The sequence below is a fragment of the Xyrauchen texanus genome, chromosome 43 (assembly GCF_025860055.1).
Source record: "Xyrauchen texanus isolate HMW12.3.18 chromosome 43, RBS_HiC_50CHRs, whole genome shotgun sequence".
Classification (NCBI taxonomy): Eukaryota; Metazoa; Chordata; class Actinopteri; order Cypriniformes; family Catostomidae; genus Xyrauchen; species Xyrauchen texanus.
The window spans coordinates 21,093,715-21,121,219 of record NC_068318.1 but is presented as its reverse complement, the minus strand read 5'-3'; the positions used below and the strand labels follow the sequence as shown (position 1 = coordinate 21,121,219).

Below are 27,505 nucleotides of genomic sequence, written 5' to 3'. Positions count from 1 at the left end.
TGTTTTACTGGTTTTCAATGTATCTAGTCATACACACAGCAGTTTTAATTAATGTAGTTTGAACCTTCAAAAAATGAGTCTCCAGACATATTCTGTTGTGCTCCATCCAGTTTTAAACAGATGTTGTTTTGTTGCCTGTACAGCTGGAGCTGTGCTGACTGCCCTCTTCTGACGGTGACTCACAAATACATTATGAATTGCTCTGTTGCTAGGAAAATTCCTCATTATAGAGTATACGTACGGTCAGGGGGCATGCTTGATTGCATAAATTTTTTTTTATATATATATAATTCCTTGCACTTAATTAACACATAAAATTGACAGGCTTAATTTGAAAATAAACAGCCGAAGGATAGGCAGAGTCATTGCACCTCCAACTAACTAGTCGAGGCATAATTTTCAAGTGTACAACAGCAAGTATTTTTTCACATTATTTTGCTGTTAGTGAGAAAAATGTGACAATCGTCACTACATGGAATTGCAAATATGATAATTTTCATTGCGCCAAAAATTCATGCCATTGGTAAAATAAATTAATTTAAAAAAATGGTGGTGTCAGGCTGGTCTTGATTCCCAAACAAATCAATCTTTTTGATTGTGTCACAGAGCCAGTCTTTACATGAACCACGTTTACATGAACTTCAGAAAACTGTTTATTCCAAGGTTTTAGCAGAAAGCGGCATTCTGAAACATCATGTAAACAAGAATTCTGATTTCCTTAAGCCGTTTAAGGGATTAAAAGAAAGTGGTTTAACACACCTAGGATTCACTCGGCAAATGCAGCTTAATGTTGCCATGTAAACACATCAGCAACGTTCTGATGGGTGTTTGAAGAGTGCGCTTGCGTGAATCAGACCAGGATAACAAACATTATAGGATGGAGCCCAACGTGTCAACACAGCAGAAAGAATTCAACATTTCTGGGAGAAATCACATACACTATCAACTATACCCATTAATACACACCAATGTAAAATGTTGACTGTCCCTAACGTCCACACATGTGCTCGTACATTTGGGGAATCCCAGAGTTTTACATAAGAGGGAAACCCCACTATTGCAGTAGAATTCCGCTACAGGCTGTGGTGGAAAGTGAAGGAAACAAACATGGCAACAAATCTGGAATATCTGGAAATAAAGCGAAGCACCAGAGACTAAAATAGTAAAGTCTTCTGTGGATACCATGTTTGTTAGAGGGAAATTACGTTGCTGTGGAGAAAGCTGCTTACCGACCAATAGCAGGTGTATGGGAGAAAAGAGTACCCCGCTTATTCAGTGCCTGTAAACAAGAATGCCGTTTTCTCGCAGTTACCCACTTTCTCATAATAAGCCGCTTTCTTCTGTCCATGTAAACATTGTCAATTTTCAAGGGAATCAATGTACAAATTGCTTACTTATAGTTGTCTTTGCATATTAAAATGGGAAAAACTATATTATGGAAGAAATTATACACATAACTTAAAATATACAGATATGTGGAGTGGTAATTTTGATCAATGGAGATTTCACTGTGGGTTGGGTCTACCCAGCATGAAGTGACTGACAAAATCTCTTGTCGCCGTCATAGCTGGTCTAGGACAAGTTGTTAGTATCTGGTGAAGATGGATGTGAGCAATTCTGAATTAACTGATTCATCTGATTTAACTGGAGTTATTATTTAAATACACCTGAAAAATAATTCAAGATAAGATACACAAAGAACCTTCCCTTTATCGGTTTCTCAGCAAGAAGAGAAACGCAATGTATTTGGAGAGATCCAGACTCACAACTTTTACATTAGTTGTAACTCAAGAGGGAAATAGATTTTAAGATAGGTAAAAGGGTTGGAGGATCCAAAAAGGATGACACAGCAGCAGCTGCATAAGTGCTGATACAGTTACTAAAAAGTATTTACTAAACGATTCCCATTTAACCATTAACCAGAGCCTTTGTTCCTTGATGGTCTCCTCAGCCTATGCTCTTTAATTCTAATCTAGAGTAAAGGGTATGAGTATTATTCAAGATCCACAGTAGACTACAGCAATTTATATAATGAGGATAGGATAACTATTTACTGGTCAGATGAGGAAACTCAGCCTTGACTTTAATTGTAGATTACAAGCTTCCACTCAAACGTTAATCAAGAACATACAGATCTCTGAAGGCCACCATGGAGGAGAAAGCAATGTAACTATCCTTTCTAAAGTGATAAAACACATACTGCCACAGAGGGAGAAACAGAGCCTATGTAACATTGACCTACGCTCAATGAAGAAGTACTTCAGCTCCAAAGAGCTCTTCATAGTGTTCTGTACACCCACACTACACCAGTGGAAACTGACAACATCATTGCAGTCTCTCAGAATATACAGGAACTGGAAAGCCAACTCAAACTTGTGACACTCGTTCCATTCAAAAACCTAGCCGTCTCCGTAGGCAGCATTTTAAGGAGTGCTCAAGACATGAAGGCTGTTTCAAAAGGTCAATTTGTAGGCCAAACCAGAAGGCTCATGGTTTGTTCCAGAGAATTCGTTCCTCGGAATTCTCCCACCTACTGCTTGAAAATAACCATTGGAAAGGGGAGTCAGATCAAACCATATCTCAGTAAGAAGTGTCGTTTGATGTCATTTTCAAGATGTTGGAGACTAATGTAATTCTGAACAGGCAAGTTTAATATAAAATAATATGACACCTTATTTTTTTGTCAGCTGTTTTTAAGCGAACATGCATTTCGCTTTCATGAATTTTCAGTTTTTTGCACAATTGGTATAAGAGCATGCAATTGTTAAATCATGGTACCATTGCCTGGTATACATGTCTGATTGACTGGAACACTTATAGGTTGGAAGTGGGGAATTTCAATTCAAGTATTCCCCTATCCAACTTCCTCTGGAATGCAACAATAGTCGCCATGGGTTCCTTGTGGAATTTGCTATGGTTTTCGATATACAGTATTGAAAGTAGAGTACATTAAGGTCTGTGGTTAACATTACTGGAAGAGACTTTCACATTATTTCTGCAACATACATTTTACACAGTCATTCCTAAAACAGGATTTTTTTTAACTACATTTTTTAATTGTAGCCAAATTTGCGTAGGGGTATTGTCTTGTTCCTCTCGCGTTTTCCGCATCATACAATTAATACTCCACACGCCTGTGATCCTGCCCATGTAGAGCATTCCAAATCAGTCACTTCTGAGCTTATATTCCAGATATGCTGCTGCCATACTGCTGTCCAAAGGCAAAATTGTTCTCTTGAGCCACTTTTCCTCCATTGGGCCAAACCATTCGGTGTACGGAACGGTTGCATTAGCATTTAAACTTGAGCACGACTCGGCACAGCACGATTATAAACCATTCTTGGCTTAGAATTCACTTACGGTTAGCTAATCATACTCAACCATGCTGGTAGAATGGCTTTAGAATGTGATGACTCGTTTAATGAATCTTCATGATTTATTATGATGGTTTAACTAGTATTATTGACTACATTCATTTTTCTACATACCTTTTTTGTCAGGGAAGCATTTTCATTTAATACTTACATAATATTTTGTCAATAAATATCCTTTTTAGCTAGTCTGGGAACTTTTACTCTTCTATATGTTCATGTCCTGTGGTAAACACAAGCCCTCAGCTAATTATGGTAAACCTAGCACCTTTTTCCTCTATACTTTCCTTTTTGCGACATGGTCTTTGCTATTTGTTAAGACAGTAAAACCAGGGGAAAAAGCAGTCCTAAAAACTGGAATATGCTATCATCCTCCATAGCGTGCTTCAACATCCTCTCACGGCTTCACCAAAAGACAGATCTGTGACTTACAACAGTGGAAAAAGAAACCTTAACCGCACCAGCTGGCCCGGATCGGCACGGAATGGTTTTGCGATGAGAACTGTTTGGCCTTTAGACTTCCAGTGGCTGTCCTGTGACAGACAGGTTTCTCTAAACTATGCTCAGATTCAAAAGAAACAGAGTGTGGAAATTGCACTAACTAGTTTTGGAAGGAAGATACTGATGGATGTAACAAATCTACCAATCCCCATTTTCCACTCACCATTCCATATCCCATCATGCCTGTGGGCGTTGTGGCAGGAAAGGCCATTACAGAGGGAGCCTAAGAAGACAGGTTTGGTGTTAGAACAGAAATAGCATGGGTATAACATGACATGACATCAGTCTGTTACATTGAAAGAAAATCCACTCATGCGGCCATGACATTACAACTGCCTCAGACAAGCATCTCAGTTTCCACATTTACACATGCACAGCTCTGTGAGCAAAGGCAACTTTATGCGAGTGGACTAACAGAGCGCCTTTTAAACTATTTAGCAAAAAAATACTTAAGTCTTCTTTGCTTTCTTCATAGAAAGCTGCTCACATCTGGGAAACATTAGAGATGTCTTTACACACTCCAACCAGGAATATAGTCAAGGAGATAGAGAAAGAGCGACAGAGAGAGAAACAGATGGTGTGTGTGTGCATGTGTTGTTGTTGTTCTCTTTGAAGGCAGAGTGATTAGTTGCAGGTGCAGGGCTCTGCTGCTGGAAGAGAGAAGCTCTTTGTGACGGAGCGGTGAGATTTTAAGGACTTTAGAAGCCATAGACTCGCTTTTATTTCCACTGATGTACTCTGCATGGCCTCTTAATTTTAGCTAACTGAGAGAACGCTGACCAAATTACCAATAATTAGTAAAATAAACATGTTTTAAGAGAACACAGACTATGATGACTAGTACAGATCCTTTCCATTTCATATCTCCCTATATTCCTTTCATAATCAACAGATGTATTGGTCACCAACTAATGAAGTTACAAAGTGTACAATTTACTTCATATTAAAGCTTTTGAAATTAACCCATTAATGCACACGATTAATCTTAACATGTTTATCAAATTAGTTTTTGTGTGTGTGTGTTTATGCAATTAAAGCATTTACAAATTTGACAATAGATTGTGACATTCTTTTTAGAGCTGTGTAAGTTCTAAGCTGGTTGGAATAGGGCAGAACCTTTGCAATGTGTCCTGGGAAAATATACTGATGCACACATCACAAACACACAACAGCGATTCTGTGTCAATGATCAAGTGATGAAGGCACTCCAAACCATAATTTTTGTACAAAACAAAACTGAATGTGATTTATGACAGAAATTAAGTACTTTGCTGTTTTTGGAAGACCACATAAGCATGTCAAGTCTCAACTTAAAAGCCAAACGATACGATACATGAGGGACCGTAGCGGCAGGCTAGCTTGTTGGAGTTCTCCCATGGAAGGTCTCTCGACTATGACGGGTAACAAAAAAACCCAAACATACCTACAGAAAGGTATCTTCAATAAAACAGGTGTTTGGCAAACACAAAGAGCTATACAGTAGCTTTTAAACATGTCATAACATCATGCTTATGTACTGAAATTCAGCTCATCATATTGTATAAAAGAAAACAATCATTATCCGGTGGAAGGTATTTCATCAGAATGTTTAGGTACATTTACATTTATGCATTTGGCAGACGCTTTTATCCAAAGCGACTTACAGTGCAATTATTACAGGGACAATCCCCCCGGAGCAACCTGGAGTTAAGTGCCTTGCTCAAAGGCCCAACAGTGGCATCTTGGTGGTGCTGGGGCTTGAACCCCCGACCTTCTGGTTAGTAACCCTGAGCCTCAACCACTGAGCTGTGTGTATTGGTTTGTACTAAAAATAAAATCAAGATGTTGCACATCGTCCCGTAAACCCTTTATTGGAAACACTCCCATTTCTTCATGCCAAGTGACTTCAGTTATTTGCTGATGGTGGTAAACAAATGAAATTGATGAGAGGAAAGGGCAGAGGAGGGTCAGAGCTTTCTGCCATGCCCAAGTGTGGTCTAGTTAGATCAGCTGATGAGCTTCTGTGTGATTCTGCGTGCACACACACGGCGGTGTGGTTAATATTCTCATGCATTTCAGAGAATTACTTAATCAGACTTACGTATTGTGGGAAAAGCATGCCATTCTGTTTATCCCCCAGACGAGAATGGTTACACAGTGCAACAGACACAATTAAAAGGTGTTCAAAGCACAATAAGACAACTCGCACTGTAAGCACACATATTAGAGACAGACAAGACAGAACCGCTTTTTTGAAATGTGGACTACGGCTCTGTTCCAAAACCTTGTGAGCTGTCAACCAACATTTTTAGCATCATAGATGCATTCCCAATATGAAGACTATTCTAAACAGTAGGCAGCAAAATAAGGCAGTCTTATAAGACTTAAGCAAAAATTGAAGGCAGCATTGTACATGTTCTCCACTTTTGAGGCAAAACTAGAAATGTTTTCTTTATTTATACATCATATTTGCCTTAGCAAATGGAATGATATTTGGTCGAAATCTGGAGATATCAATTAGGAATATCCCACATCAGACTTTGAATGGAATGCAGCAGTATCTCGTGTGCTTCACAGATCGTGTGGCATGTGAGTGGCAGAGCCTATACAGCTGAGCCTATATAGTATTTCAATTCAATCACTTATGAGGTTACATTTCAATCAGGATTCAGGATGCTGCCTCAGAAGGCATCTTTTTATGTAGACAGTAGATGGCAAGGCAACTCACTAGTGTTTGAAACAGAGCTTGTGTTTCAGAATCAGTAGATTATCTTCAGCTATTGTCTATTTGTTGGCCGAAGAAAACCTTTTCAAGCATTTGGCTCAAAGAAAGCATATATTTTTGTCCTCACCATGGTGGCAGGGTTCCAGGTTGTGGTCGGAGCCATCTTGGGTTGCCAGTTGTTTCCTCCAGTCAACTTCTTCTCACCTGGCTGACTCCAGTGGATGTCACTGAGAAGAAATAGAAGAAACAATCATGATAACATTACTTTTTGTGTGTGGATGAAATTTTGAATTATGATTGAGACGAGTGCTGCTGTAAAGGTTCATACTTTTTCGTTGTTCCATTTCCAAAACCGAGATCTGTAAGAGAGAACACAAACTGATGAAGACTATTCAAGACATTACATAATCCTAAATGTACTTTATAGGTGTGATCACACTGCACTTTGCGCTCCATTGTCTTTAATTTGCAAATATGCAAATGTAGGAGAGCAGAAACACAAATGATAACAGGAAATCTTCATAACAAGAAATTTTGGGTTTAATAAAGTGGTTCTCAATTTTTCTTTTTGAAAATGATCAAAAAAATAAAATGGTTTACTTTCAAAACATCTAAATCTAAGATAAATAAAAAGTGATACTGCTGGTGGAACAATGTTAATACTTAATAGCTCAACTAAAAATTTTAATTTCTGCCAACATTTACTTTTTCATCCATGATACAAGACTGAGGGAAGAGAGTAGGGCTGGGTATTGATACAGATTTCCTGATTTGATTCGGATTAAATATTGATTAATATGTCATACGCATGCATAAGGTCCCTTTTGCATACATATGAAAAATTAGCTCCTAGCTAATGCTGTTAATTATACAGGGGACATTCTAACTAAGCACATTAAGAAAATATTAATTTGACTAATTACATTTTTATATTTTTTCTTCATTTCGGTCAGAATTAACTTTAAAAAAAAATTAACCATGTATCCATGTATTTAATCAATAAATATGTATATATTATTTTTGTTATGTTTATTGTTTAATAGCATAATTAAACGGGTATTACATTGATTTCTAGAACATGTGCTTAAAACAGGTGCTGTCTATTTAAGAAATTAGACATTTCTCTAAAAAGCATCTGTAAATTAACTCATGTTAATGAGAGAGGACTCTAATGGCTTTATTTCAAAAAGTGTGTTATGCGTGATTAGAATTATTATTATTGATTTTTTTTTTTTGTATCAACAACTGACTGTAAAGAACAGTAAAGATATTAAGAGACATTCAATGACAAAAGGGTTGCATGGTTATCATCATTTGATACACATTACATGAAACAACTTTGCTCTCAACATGCAGTGAAAGGATCTCACTGTTGAATACACCACCACTATACTACACAATCACTAGTGAGTGAAATCTAAAAACATTTACCAGCCAGTTGCCAAATAAATAAATTTTCATCACAAAGCGCAAAATTTGATTGCAAATGTAACTTCCATGCTGTAAAAAAGGCACCGTCTTTCGGATGAGAAGTTAAACCGACGTACTGAATCTCTGTGGTCATTTGTGCTTTGTGGTCAAGCGCTTTGAGTGCTGTGCTAGAAAAGTGCTATATAAAATGTAACATTCATTCATTGCATCGGTAAATTGATATTTTTACCAACTCCTAGTTACAATGTTTAAAATTTATTTTAATGTGTGAAAGTGAACGAAATTTGAATGGAGCATTCTCCAACACCCACTTACTATAAGGAGGCACACCCCACACTTTGAGAACCACTGGTATAAGTAGTAATAGCAGATTATTATTATATATCTATTTTTTAAATGAAGTACACACATGAGATGAAAACTCTTGTAATATCAGTCTTTGAGAAAAAGATGCTTTATTCCAAGCATGATACGGAGTGCATATTTCCAAAATATAGGATAGTAGGGAAAGAGTAATTAATATTCATGAAGCAAAACCCAATTGAACGTTTCATTAATATTCATCAGGAAAGTGCTTGGTCAGAGAAACTATAACCCAACCCTAACCCTACCTCTGAAACTTCAACAAATCAAGTTGCACTTTACTCATAAATGGGTAAGTCTTCCTCTGCCATCATACTTTTAGGAAAACATTAGTGCCGCCATGTTGAAATCACATGACCTACTGAACACAACATTAAATGTACCATTTTCTGATAATTACTACCAGAAAACAGAGGGCTGTTTGTTTTATGCTACAAGAACAAGACACTTACTGCCCACAAGGTTGGCCAGAGAGGAATCCAAGTCATCAGAAACCAGTTTGCCAGATTGTTGGGCACTGGGCGTCATGCCCTGGTTGGGAGAGGCCACTGTAGGTTTCAGAATGCAACCTAAAATATCATCTTAAAGAAAAACAGCAGAGGGAGTGGGAGAGGGATAAAAGACACAGACAACACACACAAACAAAGAGGTTGTTTAAGTTGGGTGGAGAGAGAGAGAGGCAACCACCATCAGAACAAATGATGCAAAACTGAAAGTGAAAGAATGTGGGTAAAATCTTGTGTAAAATCAACTCACCCAGACATGCAGTGCCATGCAAAGCCAACGGCCCAAACAGATCATACCACACAGTGAGAGAAGAGAAAGAGGACAGAATGAGCAAACTCCCAAAACGTCACTGTGCACTTATGGTGGTCTCATCTTAAATGACACATGGGCACACATTTAAGTAGAAAAGACAGATCAAAGAAAGGCATTTATTTATTTTATTTTTTAAGAGACAGGGGATCAGGATCAAATGATGTTGTGAGTTGGATTAGAACTCAGCGGCAGTTTCAATCATGGCCCAATTATGATATCACGATGCATTGAATCCAATCATATGCATCACATTGTGAGGTATCTTATGAGCACCATATAAACAAAAAAAGCACTGATTTCAAACCAATCAAGATTTTTTTGTTGTATTTTTATCCCCTTTTCTCCCAATCTGGAATGCCAAATTCTCACTACTTTTAGTAGGTCCTCATGGTGGCGCGGTTACACACCTTAATCTGAGTGGCGGAGGACAAGTCTCAGCTGCCTCTGCTTCCGAGACTGCCAATCCGCACATGCCTTCACGTGGCTCGTTGTAACATGTGTGCTCATGCTACCCTCCGCGATCCATGCACAACGTACCACGTGCCTTATTGAAAACTAGAACCACTAATCGCGACCACGAGGTGGTTTCCCCATGTGACTTTACCCTCCCTAGCAACCAGGCCAATTTGGTTGCTTAAGAGACCTGTTTAGAGTCACTCCGCACACCCTGGATACAAACTCACGACTCCAGGGGTGGTAATCAGCGTCAATACTCACTGAGCTACACAGGCCACCCCCACCCCGCCCCAATCAAGAGTTTTAATCAAAACAACGAACCAATGAAACCAAGATTCAAGTACATTAAGGCTAAAGGCTATGTAATGGAAGCCTGCCGTGTGATTGTCAAAGCAGCCTGTATTAGGTTTCTGAGTATTGAGATATGCATGTGCAGTCCTAACATGCAGTGTTCTGTTTAAGTACACAAAACAGAGATCCCTTTCTGTCAAATGTTGCAATAAGAAAATAAAACCGCAAACTTGAATGAGAATTTTTCTTGTGCCAAATTTTACCCCTCTTAGATCCCAAGGGTTAGCCGCTTGTAATTCCTGATTCAAAAGTCTTCTATGAAGGTTTGAAGGTCTGTGATTATGTGCATAATATCTTGCATAGGGTTGAAAAATTGCATAGAATATGATTAGGTCAGTGGTGGCTCAGCGGTTAAGGCTCTGGGTTACTGACTGAAAGGTTGGGATTCTAGCCCAAGCACCGCCAAGATACCACTGTTGGGCCCTTGAGCAAAGCCTTTGACACTCTGCTCCAGGGGCGCCGTTTCATGGCTGACCTGGCACTCTGACCCCAGCTTAGTTGGGATATGCGAAAACAACTGCATTTCATTGGCTCTGTACCTGTACTCTGCACAATGACAATAAAGTTGAATCTTAATCTTAATAGGTTAGCAGGCTAATCGGTTAGCAGTGTGCGAAGCTATCAGGCTAATCGGTTAACTTGCTAACCACAGGTTAACTGAAAACCAAGAAAAATGCTTAATTTAACCATCCATAGCTTCAGTTTTATAAAGCGATGTGTGATATGTAAATTGAAAGACATAAACTGATGTACTTTGATGGTCAAGACAACAAAGATTAACAACATGATTAACAAGCAATATTGTACGTTTTCTACCCAGGCACTAAATCAAGTACCTAAATGAAGTTCTTTCAGACTTTGGAATCGCTTTGGGGTCCAAGGGGGGTTAGATTTTGCACAGCAACATCTATATAACCATTTAATATCACTTCTATTAAAGAAAAATTGCTATATAACCATTTTCACATGCTAGCTTCACCCTGTCTGCTCCAAGCATAGTTCGTAAAGAATGACCAACTCTCAAAGACCGCGGGGGCACTCAAACACGATGACACTTAGTGGTGAGCTGGACGTGAAGCATCATGTAAGGAGAAAAGCAGTGATGTAATTCATGGCAAGTAGGTTAACTTCTCTTACCAGCCGATTCTGTGCTGTTGGTGGCTGATGTATTGCCGAACACAGAATCAAAGTCGACATTAAGGCCGGTCAAGCTGGGAGGCTGGGCAGCGGGAGGCACAGAGAACCCTGTGTTAGAGAAACAAGGTCAAGAAGAGAGAGAAGAAGAAAGAAAACAGCACAGTCTGGCTCATCAATTTCACATGTTTGAGTACTGGAGAACAGGCAGAAAACAGAGCAGCTTTGAAACATTGGTTAATGTTTTCTTTCAGTTCATGTGTGATGCATAATTGGCACCATTCACCATTAAATGGATTGATATCATTTTAGTCAACAGACTCACTTCCAAAAGTAGTCAGGTGTTTCAAACGGTTAGCCAAGGGCAACTGACTCATAGTTCCCAAAACCATTATAAACATGTTTGTACAAACAAAAAAGCAGCTATTTAACTTCTGCAATCAAAAGTTTTCTAATTCACAATCCCTGTAAAATCAAAAGTTAATGTTTTCAGTTTACAACTAGTATTCTAAACAAGCATAAACCAGTTTAGGTAAAGTAACAAATTTAAAGTGGCATTGAAGGCAAGTGAGTAATTTTAGTGTGTAAGTGTAATTTTGGTCGTAATGCGTCTATAACGCAAGGTAGATAATATGCAAGATCTTTTATTATTCAGAGACAACAAAAATTAAGCCATTCGTACGTACTGTGGTGCTATAAAAATATTGCTCTGTTGCTCTCTCTGTATCCCGTCCAACCCTTCATTGGCTAACCAATGGCATGAGTTCTGTAGTGTGACTATCTGTTTTCTGACAATGGTAGACAGGGGCAGTGTTTGGAAACTCAGTTTGACAACAGTAATTATTTTTGGTTACACTAGTGGTGCAGAAATACCACAGAGAAACACCCAGACAGAGACAGAGAGACACAGAGACAGACAGAGAGAGAGAGAGAGAGAGAGAGAGAGAGAGAGAGAGAGAGCACTGAAGTTGCAGCACCTACCTCCGAATAGTCCAGCTACAGCAGAGGGCTCTGAGTGGAAGAGAGGAGTGTTAGGGTGGGCAGCTGGAGAGCAGAACGAGTCTGACAGGCCCAGAAACAAACCAGAAGAGAGCCAGAGATGGAGAAAAAGGTGAAGTGAGACAGAAAACCATATGTAATAAAACCTAAATTAAATTGCAGTAAAAATTTCAGTATAGACTAATCTATATTCAGGTTAAGGAGGACGGAATTATGACAACCCTGTAAAAAAAAAATCCATCTTAAACCTGCCTAAGCTGGTTTGCTGATCTTAGCTGGTCTTCCTGCCTGGTTAGATTAGTCTGTTGGCTAGCAGGGGTTTTGGGACACCCATCAGCAGGTCCGATCAGCAAGAAACCAGCTAAACACCAACTTGGCCAAGGTGGAATACCAGCTAGACCAGTTGAACACCATCTTGGCCAGGCTGTGAGACTAGCTAAGCCAGTTTCAACAAGCTTGGTCAGGGTGGGAAACCAGCTAGACGAGATTAGACCAACATGGCTAGGATGTGAGAACAAATAGACAAGCTTAAATATGCTTGGCCAGGTTGGGAGATCAGAAAGGTCAGGTGAAGACCTACTTGGCCAGTCTAAGAGACCAGCAAGATATTAGTAAATCAGTCTAGACCAGCAAACTAGTTTAGGCTGGTATAAGCTGCATTTTGTTTTAGCAGGGAAAATTGTGGGGGGTAATTTGGGGTAAAAGGCATTCCAAAGGGGAAACTGCAGAGGCCTACTCTGCAGGCCACAATGTCATTGTTTCATGGGGTCAGAAAACATACGTCACACTTATGTGGCGTTTGTACCTGTGAGGAAGAAGCCCATCCGAGCAGTGGGCTCGACAGGTGATGCAACGGATGAGCTCGAATCACTAAAAGGATTGTAATTATCTGGAGAACCAAGAAATGACATTGACATTTGGGAAAAACTTTAAATTTTAACTAAAACTTAACACTCTTAAGGAGGGAGGAATACAAATTATAATGGAGAAAAACAAGAAAGGCAGCAAAGCACTTAGCGAAACCAAGGAAAAACGTAGTATTTGTTTTTGAGTTAGGTGGTCCAGAGAACCCTAAACTATTTTGTAAGGGAAAAAAGAATCACCAAACTGAAAAAGGGTGTATGTTAAGCAGTTCATTTTGGCTTTAACAGCAGCCATTCTCAGGAATACTGACACTTATGTATTCATATTATAATAGACCATAATAAAGCCAGCACACCAAATTACAGCTGTCCAAACACAAAGACGCTTTACATCAGCAACAAACCATCTGTCTGTCCCGGTCTACAACAATATTGTTCACTTTGGGAGAATAATAATGTCCCCAGCATAGAACAAACTCACAGAAGCTAAACTTCCTTTATTGCTTGACACAATAGCAATCAAACAAAGCCATAGACGGGCCGGGTTTCAAACCTAGGCTGTTCAACAGAACACCACTATTCTTATTTCTGCAGTATGTACAATACATCATGTGCATAGTACACAATTTTACGTATGCATAGAATAGCTGGATTACCCATTACATTTGCCAAAATGTGCAGTATAACCCAAGGAATATTTTAATTCCAAAAATGCAATGCATTAGACTTTTTCCATTTCCAGTGTGATGAATTAACCAAAAAGTAAAATCCACTATGATTTGTATAATCTTTTCTTGACTCATTATTTGATTACAAAGAGTTGAGGCATTTAAAAAAGGATTTAAAAAAACAAATATCAATTTTTATTAGAAAATTACTGGACAGGGCACTCAGAGAATTAAACAAGCACATGTACAGTAATTGCATGATATGTTGTGACAATAATGTACCATAATTCTATTTGAAAAATTTTGTTGTTGCATAATGTATACCTTTCAACTAAATTTTTTAATCATAGGCAGTATTCAGTGCATACTGCTGAACATTCCGAACATAGCCCTAGTGAGCTACCTACATAGACATTTTGGGCATCAGGTGCATTCGAACAACCGTTTCAATTGCTGTCTAGGTAGGCAGCTCACTAGGTTTTGAGATACAGCCTGTGTGAACTTGAGACTCAGGTATCAGATAATGTAAGGGCTAACTAAGGTCAAAGCTTTTGTTCTGCCCTGCAGGTCTTTGCATACTTGGTGCCGTGGAGCTTTCAGGATGAAAATGAGAGTGGAGGGAAAACAGACTAGTGCACAGCAGGCGAAAACCAAACTAACAGAGCACTACATGAGAAAAAAAGAACAGCCATTTACCACCAAATATTTCATGACTTTGTGTCCTAGAAGAAAAGCTAACAGCATCTGAAGACACAACAGGATCGACAACAGGTTTTGTAAGGAAAGGATTTAAGTTTGGAATGGAGTCGTCAATGGCTTCTGTAGACGTGAAAGGATCTACATTGCCAAAGAAAAGACACAAACAGAAAATAACAGGAAGAGGTTAGAAATACAAAGACAGAAAAAGAGAAAGCATACAAACAGAGACATAAAGAGAGACATGAGGTGGAGGTCGTTTAGTCTAGACTTTAGAATGCATTCACACACAGACGTTTTTAGACTTCAAATGTAAATAAACCACCGCAGCACAAATCTGAAAGGGACACCTGACATTGGTTGTAATGAATATGTAACACATAAATGCATGCATCTAACATAAATGGAAAGGAATGATAGGTTATTTGAATCATGATAAATATAGGCCGTCTCTAGATATCAGACTAAAGATGTAATTTTAAAGCTTTCAAGTTGTTCTTATGTAATAAAACAAGGCAAAGACCAAAGTCAAATTATTAAAGACAACACAAAACAGCATTTCCAATGCATTTAACTTCTCTAATGTGACATACTTCTGGGTCAAACAGTATATTCAGCTGGAAATGATGTACAGGACTTGATTTTGTCCATCAAGATTTGATTGGATCGGGATTATTAGACTATGATGTTATTGGCCAACATTGCTTTTCCTCGCCCATAACACATTGATGACATCACCAGACTAGTTATATCAGAAGAGAAAATATAACATTTTTTAAAGATTATGAAAACAAACTTTGTTTAGAACTGCATGCACTGATCGTGCAAAAAAGGCCAGTGACATTTATTAGAAAGGTAAATGGGGTACATTTTGATTTCATGTCATCTTTAAAAAAATCCTTTCCTGAAAATCCAATGTTAAATTCAAAAAGATGTCTTGAAAAACCTAAAGTAAGTTAGGTAAGGCCTAAAGTGAACTCAGGCAAAAGTGCATCAATTTACATCTACGTAAAACGTTCTGTGAAAGTTGCTGAGTGTGTTTTATGCAGTGTAATCCAATAAAGAGTGAAAGCTGCAAGCTTTTTATTTTATTTTTTTTTAAGTTCTGTTTGGCAAATAATGGAAGTCAATATTACATCAGTTCCACCATGTTAAATATTATGTTACATACTATATCAGCACTTTGGTTAATTATTAGACCCTAGTTTATCAGGCTACAAAATATATGTATTATTAACCAAATGTAAAAGTTAGTTCCAGTCCTCGAATCTGATTGGACGAGAGACGTTACATGAGTACCTTGCACTTTGACGCTTCACTGTCTGCATCACTCTGCTTGTGTTCGTGCCGTTCTAAACTACAGTGTAAGAGCAGTGCAGATGTGTTCAGAGCCATCTGTCTCTTTACATTTAATTGTGACATTACACATTTTACCCAGCAGGTGGAAGCAAAAGACAAATATGAGTGTGTAAATTGTGTGCAATATGAGCCAGTTGGTGATGTGAAGTGAGTCAGCTTCACTCAGCATTTATATTCAACAGCTCTCCATGATCGCTTGTATTAATACTACACTACTAAAGCTAGGAAATAGCTTTAAACGACTTTAAACGAACAAATTCAGCATTGAGGCTAATCACAGCTGAGAGACACAACAGACAGATTAATTACATAAACTCAAGGTGCTTACCCCTTACCCAGACTTTCCACATTGTAGAGAAAATACTGTTCAAAACGGTGGAGGAGATTGCGGTTTCTATAGTGAAAAACTCTTGCAAACCAGCTACCGCGAAATAGGGAGGAATACCCACTTGAAATGCTATTTTTCCAAAGAGAAAATAGGGTTAATTTGACCGAAATTACATTATCTTCAGAAAGCCGACTAACACACTACAGCATCATCAACAGGTGTTCCAACAACTCTCTCTCGCTCTCTCATCCTTGTTTCTACAAGAACATATTAGAAACAGCCCAAGCCGTGACACTAGTAGTTCTGAGGTGATATTTTTGAGAAGATTGGACGCATCATTTGGTTTGAACCAGCAACGGCAGCAGATTCTCGCAACAGCAGCAAGAAAGTAGTTCCATACACAAATGCATTTTTTGTGACCGCACTTCTAATGGTCCACAATTCCTAATTGTTTTAAATTTACTCGTTCATTTAACTGTTGTATAAGCAATATCACACTCACAATCATGCTACATCAGCACTGCTGTGATTCGGCCAGAGGCCGAGTGCTGTAGGTAATCACAACAGTGCTGATGTAGGACCATATCGCACTCTTGCGACTAACATTAGACAATTGTATCATGCATTAACGGGATAGTACACACAAAAATGAAAAATCTGTAATCATGTACTCACCCTCATGATGTTCCAAACTCGTATGACTTATATTCAATGACAGAATATAATCTACAGTCAGCCCCTATCATTTTCTGTGTGTTCCACGGAAGAACAAAAGTCAAACCGGTTTGGAACAACATGAAGGTGAGTAAATAAAATCAGAATTTACAATTTCTGAGAGAACTATGCATTTAAAGTTCAGAGACAACATTCCTAGTTCCATTTTCAATTTCAGAGGAGAAGACAATGTTGATAGAAGCTTGATTACTCTCCGATGCATATTATGCAGATCTGTGAGTTCCTGTGGTGTGACCCACTCACCTCCCCATGTGTTTGTTAAAGGCAGGCCGGTGGAGAGGGGCAGGGAGGGCTGGAACGCTGGCTGCAAGTCCAACAGATCGTTCGGAACCTTTGGAGTACTGGAGCCAGAAAAGCACCAAGACACACACATACACACATTGCATTAATTTGTTTCATTAAAACGGCAGTCTAGGGGCCAAGCATTTCACAGTCATATAGCAAAGACAAACTTGGCAAGCTGATTTGAAGTGCTTAGAGTTGACTTAATAGACTTAAGAGTTGGAGGAAATTTGTATGCAGTCTAAACCTCCTTCACAGCCAAATCCAGAGCAGGAATTCACATAGAGTGTGCAAACAAGAAACAGGAGACCCTTTTTTTTTTGTTTGATTGTTTTTTTTTTTAGCTAGACTGACAAATTGTACAGTTATGGTACAATGGAGACTGGACACCAAAATATATGTGTAGACATACAGTACGGGCACAAGTGATTTAGACCACTTTTATGGCGATTCATTGTAATTTTGAAGCTTGGCAGCCTCAGTCACCATTCACTTTCATTAAATGGAAAAGAGTAGACTAGGATAATTCTCAAATATTCACCTTTTGTGTCCCATGGAAGACTAAGCCTAACAGGTTTGTAATGACATAAGGCTAAGTAAAAAAAATAACTAAAAATGAAAAAAGTCATTATATGGTGAACCATTCCTTTCAGTAAGTCACATGGAGTCTCTCTTACTTGTTAGTGAAGCTACTAGGTGTGGAGAACAGGTCAATGGCTGGGGAGGTACTGATGGTGCCTGTTGCTGTGGAAACCGGTGAGGCAGCTGTAATTGAGGACATGGAGGGATTCTTGGAGAGTTCCTTCAGACGCTGCTCCTGAGTGATGAGAGGGCCAAAGCGTGCACCATGTTAATTGGATGCTTAAATGCAATTATGCTTTTAAAGCGAGTTCACAAAAATGAAAACTCACTCTCAAGTTGTTCCAAACCTATATGACTTTCTTCAAATGGAACACAAAACAAGATGTAAGGTAGAATGCTAGGGACTGACAGCCACAGTCACCATTCACTTTCATAGCATTGATAAAAGATGTAATGGATGTGACTGGGGACTGTGGCCAACATTCTGTATATAAAATTGTGTTGCACAAAAGAAAAAATGTCCTACAGGTTTGAAGGTGAGCAAATGATGACAGAATTTTAACTTTGGGTGAACCATCCCTCTAACAATTAAAAAAATATATTTTGTAGAGGGCTGTGACATACTTTAAGTGCTTTTAATCGAGCCTGCTCCTCTTCCAGAGCGGCCTGCTTTTCCCTCTCATCAACTTTGGTGAAAGAGATACCCGTGTTGGCCAGGGAGGACACCGCGTTGGACAGGGTACTGGCTCTGTGAGGGGGAGAGATGCTCAGACAGAGGAACTGATCCAGTAAACATGCCAGTGTGAAAATGCTTGGCTGGCATAAGTTGATGTACCGCCACTAGCATTAACAGAAAGCACATTTTTACTGTTTCCGCTACAGGATCCCACTGTGACTCTGGACTTCCTCAAAAAGAGTCTGTGTCAGCCAAGATTGTATTTTTTTAGCCAATGTCCAAACTGCAAGTCATCAAATTCATGTACATTCTTCAAACAATAAAAACACATTTAAGCAAACTACAATTAAACAGTAATTTGTTTTAAAACACAGTGGGGTCCTGACTCCCGAGGCCACTAGTAAAAATTATTCTGTTTTGCAATTTTCAAAAATAATCTCCATTACAAATTATATTACAAGCATAACAATTAGAGTGAAAAGTCAAATTGAAAAATGTACATGAATTTTAGAATTTCTTTGTATTTGGTTTGTCCCACTTTTGCATTAATGACAGCATGCACTCAAGCTGGCATGGACTCCATATTTGATGATGATCCATGTTATTGCAGCATGATTTGAGAATGTTTCAAAGAGCATCTTGCATGTTTCAATGGAAACAGGGAAATCTGACCTTTGGACTAAGTACTAAACATGGTCACATGTCACATATTTACTTATATTTTATTAGTGACATAGAAATCTTAAATATATCTTATTTATTTTACCTCATTCATTTGAACTTTTCAGGTTTATATTAGGGTTTAAATACTAGATTCTCCATATGGACTGACTTATATTGACTACTTCATAGCAGCAGAAGTCTGTTTTCTGCATATAAATCAATGCAGCACTCTTAAAAACTGCTTTGGGAACTTTTAACTTGACAAAAAACTCCCTGAAAAACCTCTCCCACACACACAAACTTGGCACATTCGAAAGTCGCATACACTTGCAGAATTCAGAGCTGGAGCAAAACAACCCCCTCACACATGGGAAAAGTTCAAAATTAATTGTTTGAAAATGACTGTACCTGCTGGCGGCTGTGGAGTCTTTAACCTTTTTCCCCTCTAATGAAGCCAAGTGCTGCTCCAGGGCATCCAGAAGGCTACTGGGGGCCTGGAGGAATGGAGACATTACATTAGCTTTCAGGCCAATGAACACTACGGACCACAGGGCACAAACATGCAGACGCACACACAAATATACGTACAAAAGATGCATCCGCACAAACAAGGTGCGCATGCAAAGGTACGTTAAAATAATCATGAGGAGACCAAGCTGGCTCCGAACACACAGAGAGAAAAGAGTGAGGTGCAGGTACTTACACAAACTGTAAACTGAAAATGGAAAAGATAAGGAAAGATACAGAATATAAAAGTGGTACTTAGAAATAGAAAGTGTAAAGTAAAAAACAGTGTAAACAGACCCTGAATGTAAAAGTTTGTAAATGTAAAAAAACATAATGGAAAAAACAGGGCTCAACATTAAGGATTGGCAATAAGGACGGGCCAATGTGAGAGAGGTTTAGAACTGCCACAACCCAATCGGACAGTGTGTTTACCTTATAATGTACAGCCTTTATTTAGTTTGTCTACAATTCAAGTCAGTCTGCATTATCATTTACAGCTATTATTCAGTTTGTGTACAAGTCAGCGTGCAATAGAATTTACAGCTATTATTCAGTTTGTGTACAGTACAGTTAAAGTCAGTTTCCATTATAAATGTACAGCTATGGGTGCCTGTGCAGCTCAGAGAGTAAAGACGCTGACTATCACCCCTGGAGTAGCGAGTTTGAATCCAGGGCATGCTGAGTGACTCCAGCCAGGTCTCCTAAGCAACCAAATTGGCCCGGTTGCTAGGGAGGGTAGAGTCACATGGGGTAACCTCCTAGTGGCCTCTATAACTTGGTATTCTTACTCAGTGGGGCGAGTTGTGCTGCGTGGATGCTGCGGAGAATAGCGTGAAGCCTCCACATGCACTATGTCTCCGCGGTAATGCGCTCAACAAGCCACGTGATAAGATGAGCAGATTGACGGTCTCAGAAGTGGAGGCAACTGAGATTCATCCTCTGCCATCCGGATTGAGGTGAGTCACTACGCCACCACGAGGACTTAGAGCACATTGTGAATTGGGTATTCCAAATTGGGGAGCCTTTTTTATTTTTTAAAAGCTATTATTCAGTTTGTATACAGTTCAAACAACTTGGCATTATAATTTACATCTATTTAGGTTGTGTACAAATTAATTCCGTTTGCATTAAAATTCACAGCTATTAATTAGTTTGTGTATAATTAAAGTCCGTTTTTTTCTTTTGCAAATTCTAAAACAATACTGAAACTATTTGCTCTAAATTTGTCTGGCAAAGAAATCTTACTATTTAAAAGAAAATTTTACGTGTGCTTAAAAAAAAAAAAAAGCTTTTTTTTTTTTGCCTTCTACTAGCACAGCGAAGAACCAGCAGACAAAAAAAAAAACCTTATTGTTGAGTCCTCAACTCACCTAAACTTCTCCCTCATCTACAAATTAGATTAAAGCAAGGATCCTGAATGCCCAACACTTGCATTTTTACAAACCGTGTTCATATTAAAGGGATAGTTCACCCAAAAATAAAAACTCCCTCATCATTTACAGTACTCTCCCTCATGCCATCCCAGATGTGTATGACATTCTTTCTTCTGCAGAACACAAAGATCTTTAGTAGAATATCTCAGTTGATTCTAAAAATGCAAGGGAATGGTGACCAGAACTCAGAAGTTCCAAAAAGGATATAAAGGCAGTGTAAAAGTAATCCATACAACTTCAGTGGTTAAATCCATGTCTTCAGAAGCGATATGATAGGTGTGAGTGAGATCAATATTTAAGTCCTTTTTTACTGTAAATCTCCACCTTTGACCAGCCCCAACCAGTAGATGGCTGAATGTGAAAGTCACTTCCACACTTCAATGTGGAAGTCAAAGTGATTACAGTAAAAAGGACTTAAATACTAATCTGTTCCTCACTCACACAATCATATTGCTTCTGAAGATATGGATTTAACCAGTGGAGTTGTATGGATTACATTTATGCTGCCCGCATGTCCTTTTTTTGGACTTCTGATCACCATTTACTTGCATTGTGAGGACCCACAGAGCTGAAATATTCTTCTAAAAATCTTATGATACATATTAGGTTTTTAAATTATACATATCTGGGATGGCATGAGGGTGAGTAAATTATGAGCATATTCAAAATTTTGGGTGAACTATACCTTTAAAATTGCGTCCCCTGAAGACGTCAAAAGCTGGTTGTCTTCAAAGATTTTTTTTTATAAAGCCTAAACATTTTGGTCATCTCTGAAAGTGTAAAGCCTGAACTATAATACTTTAACAATGTCACACCTTAATTTGCTGTATAAATCAAGCACTAAAGAGAGTTTCCCCCACTAACTCCCCCACCGGTGTCATGCTGAGATGTCCGCATGCGCTGAGCACAACAGGTCTGCGTTCTGCAGCCGCATATTATCTGCACAAGCAAATTAGCTGCAGTTCTAGAACACCCAGATGGCTTGAGAATCACGTTAAGAATTGAGAAATTGAGCCGAACAGAGATTTGAGAGTTCTAGAACTTGTTCATGTTTTACTCTAGTGTAGCCATGCTAGGTTTGGGGGCCAGAGTGGCAGGTTGTGCCAAGAAGAAGCCAGTAGCCAGAAAGTGAACACATTCAGTCCAGAGTGGCAGAGAGCTACATTAGGTCAATGTGAGTTTCTCAAAACCAAAGCCAATATATCCGTGTCCTCACCTGTGACAGGTCCGGTATGTCCCCTCGGTCAATGCCAACTTGCTGTAATGAGCGAGAACGGAAAGAGTGCAATCGTTAATGCGTGTCCCATGTGTATCAGCTTACTACATAAGCCGAGACTCCCACTGTGCAGGATAGCCCATCTTACCTCTGCAACTTTGAGAAATTCTGAGATTCTTGTCATTCGAGTGAGGAATTTTTTGTAGATGTCAAGGCCCTCTTTACACTGGGCTTTCTTCATGTCAAAGTATTTCTCTGCAAACACAATAAGGAATGAAGTTAGAATTTTAGATAGCTTGCTTTTTGGAGTTATGCATGGCATTTGTCGTCACAGCTTGACCTGGAACGGTTTGCGCTAGCATGTCACACTCACATAGAAACTCTCATACATCACGCAAACACCAAACAAAGCCAACAAATCCAGCTTGGACCCATTTCTCGAGTTGTCCAACACAAGCACAGGCATCTCTAGGTATTGATACTGAAAAACAAACTAACACTCCGTGGTAAGGTGATGTCACAATGTACTGGATAACCTAGTTTCACCTTTCTCTTTAGCTAATCATCCATAGAAGTGTAATTTGTTCAATCGAATGGCATTTTTACTGCCTTACGCAGTGAATTTGGAAATTCTTTGCCAAACAAGAAAACATCAAAGCTGAAGTGTGCAATGTTTGCACCACTAGTGTAACCAAGCGGAACTGCAAAAATAATGACTGGTATGCTCAGCAAACAGAGAATTGTATTAATAGTGCCATGGAGCCACAGTGTTTACACGTTTCAGGGAAATAAACCTACAAATGACTTAAGACTTGTGTATTAAGATGGGATCTGAGAAAGTATTTTAACATCGAAAAACCACACACTTCATCTTAAAGAAAATTGAAATATGCATAACCAAGGAAGGGTTCCATTTATGAGCAACAACTCCCATGTAGTAAACAAGTAGCGTGACAAGTCAGGTCACAGTCCAGTTCATCTATCGATGAGTGGGCTGATATTATCAAACCAGAACTATGACAGGTTCAAAGGTTTCTTTAACATGAACCAACAGCAGAGATAACTGGTAAAAGACAATAAGCAGTGCAGAACCAGAGTGACTTTGGAAAGCTCATGTAGGATAACAGCTCACCGAGCAAGTTGATGATCCCTTCATTGTAGGCTGCAAACAGGCGGATGGCATCTTTAAACAGCAGCATGAATGCACCATTAATGACCCCATTCGTGAGCTCATTGGCATTTACCTGCCGAGGCAAAACACACCAAATTCAATATGGCCTAAAACGAGCATGATTCAAGAACTGAAAACCCATGAAATTATGAAAAACAGAGAAACAGCCATTGACGAATGCTATTTGTAAATAAGCTAAGTGTATCTTTTTGTTATAATGAACTCACATTGAAGTCGAGGAGTGCGTCCATCTGGTTTTGGATAATGGGCATGGTCTTTAGTAGCTTCTCTGTGCTCATGGTTCTCATTACACCATCCGCCCTTTGATTACAAAAGTAGTAAATACACAACTAATTTTCTATTGGCTAACGTGCTTAAATAATTTTGATTGACAGATAGACTTAAAGATGAAGTGTGTAACTGCAATTTCGAAATTTGCAAAAGATAACAACTTCTCAAACACTCCCCCAATTTGCCATCGGTCAAAAACAATGAGTCCCACCCTACACTCACTTCATTGGTTGTCCTAACGCAGAGCAATGTTTTGATCCATCTTTACACTTTTAGGGGAATCAACCTCTGAAAAGTTGACTCCGTACTTTAAACTTGGACACGAGAAAGTATTTCGACATAAAATTACACACTTCAACTTTAAGGATTAGAAAACAGACATACCCTCTTTTTACTTTCGTGAAGTCAAAAGCCACTTGTCTGTACGAGACTGCCTTCTCGTTCAGGTAGCGACTGTACCTCCGGATGAAAGTGGACATGTCATATCCTACAAGAGAAGAGAACACGCTGTCTTTTAATATGTTGTCTGTCACAGTGACCCTCAAGCTCTGAACTATCTGATATTAGAAAATTTGAGTCACTGATGTTTTAGTGGAATTCAGAAACCACCAGTTCAACATAATCTAGACTCATTCCATGGCTGAGAAGAACAAACATTCAACTTTTCATAGTGTACAGTACTTAGTACAACACACCAGACACAGAACCCCAGAGTTACAGTACATCTGACTGTACTAAATATGACAGATCACTGTGACGAATACTAGTTTATGCTGCTAGTCATATTCCTGCTAAACAATGTATAAACTTGATTTTTACAGTTTCTGAAAAAAATTAAAGAGATATATATATATATATATATATACACACACCGTAATTTCCGGACTATAAGCCACAACTTTTTTCCACGCTTTGAACCTCGCGGCTTATACAATGACGCGGCTAATATATGGATTTTTCCCGCTTTCAAATTTTATAAAAAAAAAAATAAAAAATAAAAACATTCTGTGACGTGCTCAGTTTTTTGGCGGCGTGAAGCTTTCATTAGACCAATGAAATTGCCGAACGGGTTAACGTCAAAACAACTTTTTTTGTTTACTGTTTAGATTAAATCGAGCGCGCTCAAACTTCCCATCATTCTGATTACGGTAGTAATTTTGTCACCCTCACCATGGCAAAGACATGGAGAAACGCATATGATGCTGCTTTCAAGTTGAAGGCGATTGATCTGGCTGTTGAAAAGGAAATAGAGCTGCTGCACGGGAGCTTGGTCTTAATGAGTCGATGATAAGACGTTGGAAACAGCAGCGTGAGGAATTGACTCAGTGCAAAAAGACAACTAAATCTGAGGCTATTCAACTCTGACACCGAAGGAGATGACTTCAGTGGTTTCAGTGCACAGGACGAGGAAGATAGTGACCAATGACTTTCTTGGTAGGCTACTGTTTACTGCAAATGTTTTATTACAAGCCGTGTGTGGCAGCGGGGGCGTGGTCAAGAAAAAGCTGTAAGGGCGCTTACACCTGCGCTAAATTATGTCTAACACCGGTGTCTAATTTCAAGTGCCCTGCTTCACGTGTCCTTCTTGGGAAAACTGTCACACGGGCACCAGTGTGACAGTTTTCAGCAGGGCACTTGACGTTCCAGGTAAGGCTTTTAATGGCCACAGCAATGTTTACAATCAATTTTATAAAGTTTCTCAATTCTTCTATGCGCCAACACTAGACTGACGTGTGTCACGTTCTCAGCTCTGTGGCTGCTGCCTTTTTATGCCGCTCTCCCCATGCTTACTGAAATTAGACACCGGTGTTAGACATAATTTAGCTCAGGTGTAAGCGCCCTTACCGCTTTTCTCTCCCGGACAGGCGCTTGACCACGCCCCCGCTGCCACACCGTGTTTCGTTAAAGCCTGAGTAAAGTTCATTTGTTTCAATGTACCGGTAGGCACCTGCGGCTTATAGACAGGTGCGGCTTATTTATGTTTAAAATTATATTTTATTTAAAAATCAATGGGTGCGGCTTATATTCAGGTGTGCTCAATAGTCCGGAAATTACGGTATATATATATATATCTCTATATATATATATCTATCTCTATATCTCTATATATATATATATATATATCTCTATATATATATATATATATATATATATATATATAGAGATATATATATATATATATATATATATATATATATATACTCTATATATATATATATATATATATAAATGTTAAGGTATGGTAAAAGGGAACAACTGAAAAAGGAACTTTTAATCAAGTCAAGTAACTTTAAGAAAATAGGCCCAGCGTCCTTCTTAAAAGACACTCTTAACTAGGGAGGCTTGCTGTACTGATTCCCCAGCTTCCTCCTGTGAGTGCTGGCTGCCAGGCAGCTTGTTAACATGGGAAAATAAGCCCACTAGTGCTTTATTTTAGCTGAAAGTTGGCTGTGTTGCCAAACAGGTCCCAAAGGAGGAGTTCAGCGAGCGAGAGAGACATACAGACAGAGAGAGAGAGAGACAGATCCAAAATTCCTCCACTGCCTAGTCCTTGAAATACCACATCTCACCATTACTAACATAAAAAAGTGAGAAAATCTCAAGTGGCCTCAAATATTCATCATGTCTGTGTTTGTCTTGCATTTGGATGCTCATGAAAATGGATGACACTGCTGGGATGTGTTTGGAAGAACAGAATGACTAATGAAGTGTTGGCCTGAAAGCACCTACCTTGTAACCCACTTTTGTCCAAAAAATTACTGAGGTTGAATAATGTGTTCCTGGAGGCCAGATATTGTACAAATCTCTGTAAACATGAAGGACAAAGAGTTTGGATTTTAACTGATTTATTATGAAGTTAGTCACCATGCAAATAACTAAACAGTACTGTCAAAGCCACAAGGGTATAAATGAATGATTGAATGAAGCAGATGTGCAAGTTTAACTACTTAAGCTTGAGCCCTAAAAAAAATACCTAGATTAAACTCTGCTGAAAATGCCAACAATAAGTCTGAGTTGAGCCTGGATTTGTTTAGTCAGGCTATACTAAGCTTAACAATAAGGATGGCATGTGACCAATGTGATTGTTTCGAGCCAGTTAACAAAACGGTCACTTGCCGTATTTGGACCAAAGTTTATATTCTTCCATCTCAATGATTTGCTGTTTGTGAATTTATATGCTTTGCCAGCTTAAATATTTGTTATTTGTCATTTTAATGTATATGTACTGTAAATATTAAATGTATTCTCTGTATATTATAGAAAATATTATTTAAAAAAAATTCACTACACACATACACTGGTGGCCAAAAGTTTGGAATAATGTACAGATTTTGCTCTTATGGAAAGAAATTGGTACTTTTATTCACCAAAGTGGCATTCAGCTGATCACAATGTATAGTCAGGACATTAATAACATAAAAACGTACTACACAGGAACAAAGTTAAGAACTTCTTAAACTACTTCAAAGATTTCTCATCAAAAAATTCCTCCACATGCAGCTATGACAGCTTTGCAAATCCTTGGCATTTTAACTGTCAGTTTGTCCAGATACTCAGGTGACATTTCACCCCACACTTCCTGTAGCACTTGCCATAGATGTGGCTGTCTGGTCGGGCACTTATCACGCACCTTACGGTCTAGATGATCCCACAAATGCTCAATGGGGTTAAGATCCACAACACTCTTTTCCAATTATCTGTTGTTGAATGTCTGCATTTTGTTTTTCTGTTTCAAAAGTGCCTTTTTTTTGCAATTCTTCCCATGAGGCCTGCACCCCTGAGTCTTCTCTTTACTGTTGTACATGAAACTGGTGTTGAGCGGGTAGAATTCAATGAAGCTGTCAGCTGAGGACATGTGAGGCATCTATTTCTCAAACTAGAAACTCTGATGTACTTATCCTCTTG

At 38.8% G+C, this 27,505-nt stretch overlaps 1 protein-coding gene across 18 annotated transcripts in view; it reads right to left on the bottom strand.

The window, feature by feature from the left end:
- Positions 1-27,505, bottom strand: part of picalma (phosphatidylinositol binding clathrin assembly protein a) — a 54,642-nt gene that overhangs the window by 2,818 nt on the left and 24,319 nt on the right. For 2 of the 18 annotated variants that reach the window (XM_052115872.1, XM_052115877.1), the window contains exons 4-22: positions 26,330-26,405; positions 23,984-24,086; positions 23,536-23,629; positions 23,270-23,381; positions 22,286-22,392; positions 22,138-22,179; positions 19,390-19,475; positions 18,267-18,390; positions 17,738-17,877; positions 17,022-17,119; positions 14,357-14,497; positions 12,935-13,018; positions 12,112-12,192; positions 11,134-11,241; positions 8,823-8,951; positions 6,905-6,935; positions 6,704-6,803; positions 5,953-5,976; positions 4,036-4,095 (exon numbers count right to left, since the gene is read on the bottom strand). In XM_052115872.1, the coding sequence (XP_051971832.1) occupies positions 4,036-4,095; positions 5,953-5,976; positions 6,704-6,803; positions 6,905-6,935; positions 8,823-8,951; positions 11,134-11,241; positions 12,112-12,192; positions 12,935-13,018; positions 14,357-14,497; positions 17,022-17,119; positions 17,738-17,877; positions 18,267-18,390; positions 19,390-19,475; positions 22,138-22,179; positions 22,286-22,392; positions 23,270-23,381; positions 23,536-23,629; positions 23,984-24,086; positions 26,330-26,405 (1,740 nt within the window). The remainder of the gene's footprint in view (positions 1-4,035; positions 4,096-5,952; positions 5,977-6,703; positions 6,804-6,904; positions 6,936-8,822; positions 8,952-11,133; positions 11,242-12,111; positions 12,193-12,934; positions 13,019-14,356; positions 14,498-17,021; positions 17,120-17,737; positions 17,878-18,266; positions 18,391-19,389; positions 19,476-22,137; positions 22,180-22,285; positions 22,393-23,269; positions 23,382-23,535; positions 23,630-23,983; positions 24,087-26,329; positions 26,406-27,505) is intronic. The other 16 variants (XM_052115878.1, XM_052115881.1, XM_052115873.1 and 13 more) reach the window with 15 other exon arrangements.